General features: G+C 41.3%; 1 protein-coding gene across 2 annotated transcripts; it reads right to left on the bottom strand.

The window, feature by feature from the left end:
* Window positions 1-599: 599 nt before the first annotated feature.
* LOC308097464 (transcription factor AP-4-like) lies at window positions 600-9,043 on the bottom strand. Of its 2 annotated transcripts, none has more exons than XM_080445226.1 (7): window positions 8,679-9,043; window positions 5,364-5,568; window positions 4,849-4,947; window positions 4,526-4,696; window positions 3,240-3,395; window positions 2,507-2,677; window positions 600-1,529 (listed from the first exon to the last, which is right to left on the bottom strand). In XM_080445226.1, exons 1-7 carry the CDS (start codon window positions 8,765-8,767, stop codon window positions 1,374-1,376), a joined length of 1,047 nt encoding a protein of 348 aa, XP_080301352.1. In that variant the 5' UTR covers window positions 8,768-9,043; the 3' UTR covers window positions 600-1,373. The 2 variants fall into 2 exon arrangements, with proteins under 2 accessions (XP_080301352.1, XP_080301353.1); XM_080445227.1 differs by having other exon boundaries at window positions 5,403-5,568; window positions 8,679-9,042.
* Between the last annotated feature and the right edge of the window lie 1,346 nt (window positions 9,044-10,389).

The following is a 10,389-nucleotide window of genomic DNA, read 5'->3' as shown; positions in this document are numbered from 1 at the left end:
TAATGTCTTTGTTGCTCATTGTGAATGTGGGTATCATAAGCAGTTACGGTACATACCATATTATGGTATGTAATGGCCTCTGAGTTTATTGACCCTGCTGAATGGAGAGGTGGGTTGTACAATCTTCTGGTACAATCTACATGTGTAAGAGTGAGGAGATAAGGGCAAGGTCCACCAGCTGACCAAATAGACGTCTGAATTGCCATGTTTCACCATTTCATAATTGTGAAGCATAAAATCATACAATTAATTGTGCAGCCCTGGTGGATACTACAGCTCAGAAGTGACCACACACAATCTGTGTCTCCAGCCAATGAGATAAGAGTAGAATAGGACCATGAAGACATGCTTGACTATATGCAGAATGACCAAAACCCATTCATTCATTCTTCAAAGGCCTCAGTCACCTCTTGTGAACGAAATAATTCAATGATCACCTCTATATACAACAATTTAGACAACAAGCAACTTTAAAAATAGAGAGGGATCCATTGTTTTCCATGTAAACTGTGCAACAGCTTATTCATTAAGGGCCAATTCCAAACTTGAAAACTGAACCTTGTCGTCCCCACCCCCCGTCCTCCCCAACCCACCCCAAACATTCATTATTCACCAATTCAAATTATTCTTGGGTTTGTCCCCAAGTTACATTTACACTATGAGCTTTAGCCAGGTCTGCTGACCAGTGATACTAAAAGGTAGCGCGTATAAAAAAATATGAAATAAGTACAACCCCTTGTCCCTTTCTGAATACAGGAGTGGGGAGTTGCTTGCTTGTTGTGTCGTTACATTCAACTCTCCAGCACATGTTGATGTTTAGCAATTCATAGAACAAATAATACTGTCAGTATGGACGCGAGGGAGCTGTGATTGTTTGAAGCAAACGCATAAAATAAAATAAAAAGTTAAGGACGGCCAATAGCTTTTACATGCCAAGACTTTCAAGTTTCTCGTCTGCCCTGAACAGCAAGGACCATAATTCCAATGTGCACACAATCATGCGACAGAATAAAGCAATCTTATGGCTGTGGACTCGTAGGGACATCAGAATACAGCCTCTAAAATGTTTATCCTATGTTTATTAACTTTTACAGTACATCATTGACTGAGAGCTTAACCACTGGATTTGGGTACTTTGGATAATGCCAAAGACATGTTTCCTAAAACAAAAAAGAATAAACCATCAAGCTCTTGAAAGTAATTACTCTTTACAGTGGGTAGGTATTGGTAAAGTCTGGGCTGTGTGTTTGTGTGTGTGTGTGTGTGAGTGCGCTCCATTATTGACAGCTTAAAAGTTGGGTGTGATGGAACACAAGTCTTTGTCACCTTTTCTCTCTGCTCTGCTGGGTGTGTGTGTGTGTTCAAAGGATGGATCAGTTCATTGAGCAGTCCTCTCCCTCCGTGTCAGTGTCTGTGTCTGAGCAAGCAGTATCCATGGCCATGTGGGAGGGGCTTACAATGACTGCACGTCTCTGCTCCTCTTCTGCACTAGCCCGCCTCTCCTGGTTGCGCTCAATGTGCTGAATGGCCTGTAGCGTGGCAGAAGGCAAAAAAACACTGTCAAAACACTTGACCTGTTGCCAGAAACCACATAAACTGACCTGTCCAACAGAGCCACGCAGGCCATTTGGGTACTTGTGGGGAACAGCCAACAGCCCAACGAGCCCATGAGCATTGCAAAGTTATTAAAGGCACATTCCACTGGCAAACAAGTGACAGCTGGATTATTTAACAGGCTATGTTTGTCTTAAAACTCAATTCCTGATGTCAGACATGAAGTAACTTACAACAGAGTGCATTGAAGAAAGCACATTTTGATCAAATGACCTTCATTAGGATACCTGATTACGGTCAGTTGTAGGTCATGCTGCAAGTGAAGACGGTGTGTGGGATAATGTAACAATTATATTGGTATTATTTTTGTCTCACCCAGCTTTTAACATCTCACCCAAACTCAACAGAAGCTGTGCAGAGTTATCGGACTAGCTAGGAAGTGGCAAGAAGTAATTTGATTCAGGGCCAGCCAAAATAAGTAATCGGCATTGGAAGACTGTCCTGGTCTAATACTAGTGTTGACCTCTACCAGTAGTTATCTATAGAAAATTCCACAAGAGGAACATTAACTGCTAGTGTAACTTTTATTGGCCTGCATTGACTGCTTCATTTGATCCGGATTCATTATAGCTTGCTTTATCAAGCCATCACCATTATAGAGTGGCCTGAAATAAACATGTATTTTTATAAATATGAAGCCAGTAGATTTATGTCCTCATATTGTGATATGCCAACAATGTTAACTCGATTTTAAACCAATGGAATGGTTCTTTCATTCTTACCCTTTCAGTATTTGTTATACATGTAAAAATATGTAAAGGCCAAAATGGCTAAAATCAAAAATAATCTCTGATGAATGTTTAGATTTGTATCATTAATGACCAAAGACAGTGTTTATTCCTTCCTCTTTGTATATTTCTACACAGAAATTCTGAAGTACATAGAAACGTACCTGCACGATGGTATCCAGGTTTTGTCGAGATGTCGACACAGTGCTGGTGTGGCTGGCAGGGCTCATGGTAACCACGGTGACGTGATGATGGGGTTGCTGGTTTAGCGTGGGAGCGGGGACAATAACTGTGGGATGGTTCGTGGGGGCGGGGACAGTGGTCAGGGCCAGCACCTGAAACAGAAAACATACATGTTTTTACAATGCGAGTCTTGTTGATATACCCTGGCCTGATTTGCGTGCGGAAACACTGTGAGCTTATTCTAACAGCGTTTTAACACCTCCTATTGGTGTTTTGTTTCAATAGAAAGTGGTCATCAAGTGACCTGTAATTATCACGTGTCCTGGAAGCAGTAGGAACGTTTTCAGGTGGCATGAATTTAGACATTTCTCCTCAAGGAGCCCAAGGAAGAAGCGCACAGATATTTCATCTGCCATTCTTTCGTTTATGATTGTAAAAGCATCACCTGTAAATCTTTGTTTAAGGCAACATCATACTCAATATATAATAGAGTACAAGTGCTATATTTAATTGAATGTACATTTACCGTATGTTAGAAAATCAGACATTTTGGTTTGTTTAAGATTCATGTGGTGTGTAGCAGTAAGACATACTGTAGTTACCCCGTCAATGCACCAGCTTTAACAGTATTGAATGTGTTAAAATATGTCATAGAATTGCCTAGCCTAGTTCAGGCTCTTGATTACTGAAGTGTGTGTGTGTGTGTGTTCTGACCTGTGGACTGTGTGTGTTCCTGTCGTTGGCCTGCTGGTCGTGGAGCTGTTGCAGTCGTAATAGAGTCTGACTTTGGAGGTGCGCTTGTTCCTCCTGCACCTGTTTTGTGATGACCTTCAGACGCTCCGGATGCAGGTGGTTGTCCAAAGAACGCACCTGGAGGAACATGTATGCAAGCGTGCGCGCACACACACACACACACACACACAGACACACACACACACAAAGACAACGTGAGAATGTGTTTATGACGGTGCATATTGTTTGTTTCTCTCTAGTGGCCAGCTGTGCATCAGGAAGTGTCTCAGAATGACTGCTTTAGTCTCATTAAAAGTAGCTATTCATCTGTTTGTGTCTCATTCACTTTGTGCTTGGGTGCGTCAATCTTTTCATCACAACCCATTTCTCCACAGACTCTTTAAAAGAAGTCTGTTCACTCGGGCACCATCTTGGTAACACCTGCCAGGCGGTTAAGATCCGACTAACAAGACACCACTATCTCTTTAAACAGGGAGTCACCTAAAGTTGTGATGTACACATTATCTTTTACATTTCACATATAGGAAGAATAGTGAACTCTAAACAATTTTTTCCCCCAGCCGCTTGTCCACATATGCACCCTCCATCGCCCCATGAAACAGTGAGATTCACAACATCCAATGCCAGTTTTGCTGACAGCTTCATCTTGCGTTGTCTGCGTCGCTATGATTAGCATTTAAAGTTTTCCCATTCTGAGCGTATCTCTGTCTTCTCTTCCCCAAGTTCCATCCGGTTTGCACGCATAGACATAAAATACATAGATGGCGCATTGGCCACTGGATGTTACGTTAATGTTATATTGGCAGGGGGAACTTGCCATCATGCCTGAGTTGTATACTGTATACTGTATACAAGTACCTGAGACTAAAACCTTTTGCTTTACATTACGTTATTTACATTAGACAAGATTTATTGGTATGAAAACCCACATTAACTTAACCAAGTATCAAATATCATAACTACATGTCTGACCTTTGTAACAAACCAAAAAATCGGTTGACAATTCAGCAAGTTGCAATGATTTTAATTGCAGAGACCTCCCGTTTGAATAGATTAACATGGGGCATACATGTATTAGGAGGCAATATGGCAACCATGTTGATTAATCACTCCAATGACCAATGCGATATCTACATGTATACTATCTATCTATTGTTTCACGTCTTTCTCAAGTACAGTTTACAGTCAGAGCGACTTACAGTAAGCAAGGACCAACTCTTCTCCCCACCCTCGCCCATCCTGCTCACCTGTTCCTCCAACAGCATGCGTGCCGAGCGCTCCTTGTCAAGTTGCTGTCGGAGCTCGAGCATCTCCCTCCTAAGCTCCTCGCCTTTCTCCTCCTCCAGCGCATCTGGAGAACCGATCCCTTCATCCTTCTCCTCCGCTCGCCTCCTTTTAGGCGATGAGCCACTGAATTCCTACAGGACAACAACATTAGGGTGAGTTGGATCAGGATGAATGTCTACACTCTGTACCAGTTTGATCAAAAGGTGACAAGACATGGGTGTCTCACTACATTGTTTTAAACTATGGTCAATCTGAACGGGATAAGACATTAACACTCCATTACCTGGATGAACCGTTTGAGTTGATTGTTCTGCTGCAGGAGCTGTGTTTTCTCCTGTTCTAAGGTGAAAATGTAGTCTGATGTCTGCTGCAAGATGGCCGCCTAGCAGGAAATAATCCACAGTTGAAAAGCAAGTCAGACACAAAACTAGTTCAATGGTTATGCACACTAACAATTACATGCAACTGTCTTGGTGATAGTCGTCTCAAGACAGACACTCGCATGTTTTGCTCTACATTGTAGGGCAAAAGAAATGCTCTACTTTCGGTGAGGATGTTTATTGTAGAGTGTACGATAAACATCCTCGCCGAAAGTAGCCCATCTACAAGCTCGCAATGCTTTACAAGCTTGTAGATCTGCTAGCTTTGCTGGATGTTTAACCCAGCATATAGGGATGCTAGGGTTTATAAGTATAAGAAACGGATGATGCTAAATCTTGACAAACAAAAGATATGCCTTGAGATCACAAAACAGATCTAAACAAGGGAAAGATTGGCAATTGTGTGTATGTGTTTCACCTTGCTGAGTTTTTCTCCATCTGTGTGTATGTGAGTCACCTTGCTGAGTTTTTCTCCATCTGTGTGGGGAAGGAGTGTTTTGAGCGACTGGAAACCTGCGTTGATGCTCTGCATGCGTCGCCGCTCGTTGCTGTTGGCGATCTCGCGGCGAATACGCCTCTCCTGATCTTGGGCTGTCTCGGGACTGAGCGGGATATTGGCCAGGCTGAAGGAGAGGGGAGACAGGAGGTGGTCATCATCATATGTAGGTGTGGGAAAAAGGTCCTAGGACCTTTTCTCTCATGCAATTTCATTGTGGGGTTCCATACATTTTTAAGTTGCCTTTTTAGTGATGTCACATGCTTTGCTTATAAAAATGTGATGTTCAGCTACAGCTGAAAAATAGATTGACAACGGAACACCACAAGGTCTCTAGAAATGTAGCTCTAGCCTATAATGAGACAACCATACTTCCTTAACCCATTAAGACCTGAGGCGATTCTTTAAAAAAAATCTAAATCCTAACAGTTTTTTGGAAAAAAAAATCTAAAAAATTAAAATTCAAGATTTTTCAAAAATAGCAGATCTATAAGCTCGTAGCGCGGCACTCGGTGCCGCGCTATGAGCTTGTATATCTGTTATTTTTGAATAGCCAAAGAAATCTAAAGTGACACAGATGCGTTCCAGGTATTAAAGGGTTTTTAAGAACAACGCAGAAGGTCTATGACCCACAGAACAGTGGGACAAGAATTATTTTTGAACCACAAAAGGCGTGAGTCCTGTATAACACTCATCATGCATGAGCTGCATACTCCCTCATATACATTATGATCTGTAGACCTTGGCACAACAATATTTGAGTAAAGTGAATTTCCATAAGCTATACAGGCTTTGAACTGTGTCTGTCTAAGTAGTTATTGTAAGGAAGCTTTACAAGCTAGGGATACTAACTAGAACATATTTTACCCATCCAGCATACATTGCAACATGTGCTACAGCCATAGTAAAAATAGAACTTTAATGTGGCACACTTCCTTTTAAACAAGGTAACCTTTAACCTGGAAATTTAGCATGGTTTAGTAGTGACCTTCTACATTCCTCAGTCTAATCACTTGAAGGTCTTGCGAGTTTGCATGAACTCACTGCCCCTCTATAACATATAGCAAGAACCGAGACTTGGAAAGAGCATATCAGGCCTTTCACGTCATCTACTTCATAGGTCATTTTGTGGCATTGACCCAAAAGTAAAACATAGAATAGGCATCAGAGTTCGAACAAAAAAAAATTATGTTTTCAAAAAGAATCGTGTAGAATGGTTCAGGACTCTTTATCAGAAATATGTCATTAATTAAACAACATTTCTGAGCTCAACACATCATCATCATCTGCATCGGACTTAGAGTACCAAGTGCCAACAATCTTTAAAGCTGGTCCTGAAATCCAAAGTGGAATATTCATTCTACAACATTCAACCGTTATCCTGACATGAACTCTCAAATGTATCTGCACATACACCAGTCATGTCACTTCACATCCCTCTTCAACCAGTCAGTGTAACTAACTACCAACCAACCCTCAGGACTTTTTGTGTTATCCTTTTAGCATTATTGTATAACTGTACATATGTACTTTTTGCAAACTGTTAATAAAGTATTCAATCAAAACAAACTCTAGAGTCAGTGAGATCATTTAACAACCAATACTACAGTCAGGGAATGTGAGATAATGTGAATATCAACATTCAACAGTACAGTCAATGAATGTAACTACAAAATACTACACTCAGGGAACGTAACTACCAGCACTCAGTAAGTTAAATAATGTAATAATATCAACAGTACATTCAGTGAATGCAACTAAACTAACTAACAACGCTACAATCAGTGAATGTAACCAGTGGTTGAAGTACTCACATATTTTACTTAAGTAAAAGTAGCAATACCACAATATGAAAATACTCTGTTTCAAGTAAAAGGCCTGTGTTCAAAATGTTACTTGAGTAAAAGTACAAGAGTATTGCCATCAAAATTTACTTTAAAGTATCAAAAGTGAAGTAGTAAAATGTTTGAAAATAACCTGTGTATAAAATAGGGCTGAAGTGGTTAATGCATGTTTTATAATATAATAATTTATATCTGCAAAGTAACTTTCAAATAATTTAAGTGGAGTAATAGTACAATATTTGCCTCTGAGATGTAGTGGAGTAGAAGTAAAAGTATTGAAAAATACTCCAGTAAAGTAAAGACTGGGGACAAATTGTTCTTAGGTACAGTACTTGAGTAAACGCACTTAGTTACTTTACAACACTGACAGTCAGTGAATGTAACTAAATGTGACTAACAACAGTAGCAGTGGATGGAAGCTGACACCAGACAGGCAGCAGCAGGCAGCAGCAGGCAGCACTAGGCCAACCCTCTGGCTCTGGCATGGAGGAGAACAATGCTTTCTCCCAACGAGCACGACGTCAACTGGCTCAGTCTGGTTAAACACCGTGCTCAAACTGGCCAGTATTTACGCCACATTATGTTCACGGGCCGCAGTGTTGTTGCAATACGGTCTAACGAATCCACTCGTATCGTAAAAGACCCGTAAATAAAAACCCAGCTGCGGCAGTAAAACCAAAACCCAGTGCGCTTGGTTGTTTGGGACGTGATGTTTAACTGGCTAACGTGCTAATGCTAATCACGGCACACGACGACACAACAAGCAGCATGGCTGCGGGAGGCACGAGTTAGCTCCGTGTGGCTAAGCTAACGCACTCGCCAAACACGCACTACCTGCGCGCACGGTTATCCAAAACGAAGATCACAACTCTCGATCGACTATACACATAAAACGATCGAGACACGAAGGGGGGGGGAGTATTTTAAGCGTAAACATCGCGATTAAACATCTGGTTCGCTCTACAGGACGCGGGGCAGCAGCCACGGTAGTAACCCAACCACGTGGTTGATGTTGAAGTGCCCATAAATGCATGATATTGACGTGTTGTGCTCGCATATTTTAATAGTGCGACAAACGGACACGACCCCTCCAACCCAACAGCCACGTCTGATCGCTCGAGACGTTTGGGGGTGCGTGTTTTAGGAAACATCGTAGCACCGAGTCAGTCAGCGTGCAGGCAGCTAACCTTAGCTGGCATGCGGAGCTGCTGCTGCTGCTGCTACTACCATGTTCTCTAGTGAGATCAGGAGCTAACGCAGCTAGCGGGAGATGCTACCTCCAACCCACGATGATCACTACTGTCTGTGGGACCACCGGGCCACGCGTGGTGTGTGTGTCACATACTTTTGTTATAACACACACAAAAAAAAACACAAACACGGGGAAGCGCACCTGCAGAGCCCTCCGATCACGTCCTTCTCTGATTTCTTGAACTGCTGAAGTGAGGGGATCTTCTCGGTCGGCATCATGAAGTATTCCATGCTTTCTCCAGCTTCTGAAGAAGTCCGTGTTGTTTGTGTTTTCCCTCTCCTGAGTCTCTGATCGACTTCTTTCTCCTTCTTGGTTGTACTAAAAAAAAAACGGTCTGATCCTAGATCAGTGGCACATAGTAAAAACTCACAATACTAATACCGCGTGTTCGGGGGTGGGGGGGAAATCGCAGTTAAAAAAAGATAGTGAGTTGTGAGTAAAAAGGTTGTGTTGCTCCACAGCTGATGGGGTCTTCCCTCTGCTGTGTGTGTGTGGCTCTGTGCCTCCGCCTACTCCGTGTGTGTGTTTGCAGCTGATCTGTCTCGAGGCGGGAAACAGCTGGTTGGAATCAAGGCGCGACCCCAGAGGCTGTTTTCCACAAAGCAGACACAACACAAAGAACAATGTGGTAACAACACGTTATGTCAGACTCACTGGACTGTGTGAAATGAAGTGTCGCATCAAACCTGATAATAATATTAATAACAACGTTATTATTATCATTAACATGCCTTTTTTTCTCCTTTTAAATTTATTTTTGTCTTTTTATGAAACGTTCAATTAGGCAAATTATTAATTTAACTTTAACTAGCCCACACAAAATGTATTAAACTAAACTAATGGTAATAATAACATTTACATTGCCAAAGCAAGTGTCAAAATATAATAAAGACAATTGAAGAAGAACATGGGGAAAGTGTAGATTTGAAGGGGGTACAGCATTGTGTTAAACAGAGCTATCAGCTATGTCACATTGTGTAGTTATGTTATATACAGGCTATAAAGATTTTTGAAACAAATAGCAGTAATCTTTTGCAGTCACTTTTGGGACAATTAGCAGCATTTTTCTCAAAACTATTTAAATATACAAAAAAAAAAAATCAGATTTAGAATGTGTTTTAAGGTAGCAGCTCTGTTTAGTAGTTCTAGAGGTCTACTAGGTACAGATAGTGCAGGAACAATCATGGTTAGTAGTCCTTAGGTCATAACAATAAAACTAATAAACTAGCTTTCAAGTGACTACATTGATTTGGACATACATTATGTCAAATGGTTAATTATTGGTGACTGATGTTGGTTATTAAGTAACCATTGTATTTGTCACACACACACACACACACACACACACACACACACACACACACACACACACACACACACACACACACACACACACACACACACACAGAGGAAACAACTGCACTAAGTGGAAGTGATTATTGTTGCTTTGTAAGGTCGTGCAGACGATGTTACATGCTTGTTTTATTGTATAGCTATACCTGCCTTATGCTTGTGTACTAAACTGCATGTCATTAACGGTATATAATGCCTATCATGTGTAATGCTTACTGTGATTGTAAGTAGTGGGTGTGTTGGATGTGTGGTGCTTGCTTTGACATTTAATGTGTTTTTAGCTTCTATCCACCTTCCCTCAAGAGACTTTGCCTTTTGTAAGGCCACCATTGTAAATAAGAATTAGTTCCTAATGTCTTGCCTGGATAAAGGTTAAATAATAATACTGAGCTGCAATGAGTCAATGCTGGCATTTTAAGAAGGAAAGAGAACAAAGAGGAAGAGGAGACAAATGAAAAATAACAGGAGGATAATGTATCAGAAATGCAGGCAGGGCCAT

This window comes from Gymnoscopelus braueri (genome assembly GCF_963280865.1).
Source record: "Gymnoscopelus braueri genome assembly, chromosome: 2".
Classification (NCBI taxonomy): Eukaryota; Metazoa; Chordata; class Actinopteri; order Myctophiformes; family Myctophidae; genus Gymnoscopelus; species Gymnoscopelus braueri.
This window is presented reverse-complemented; position numbering and strand designations above follow the sequence as displayed.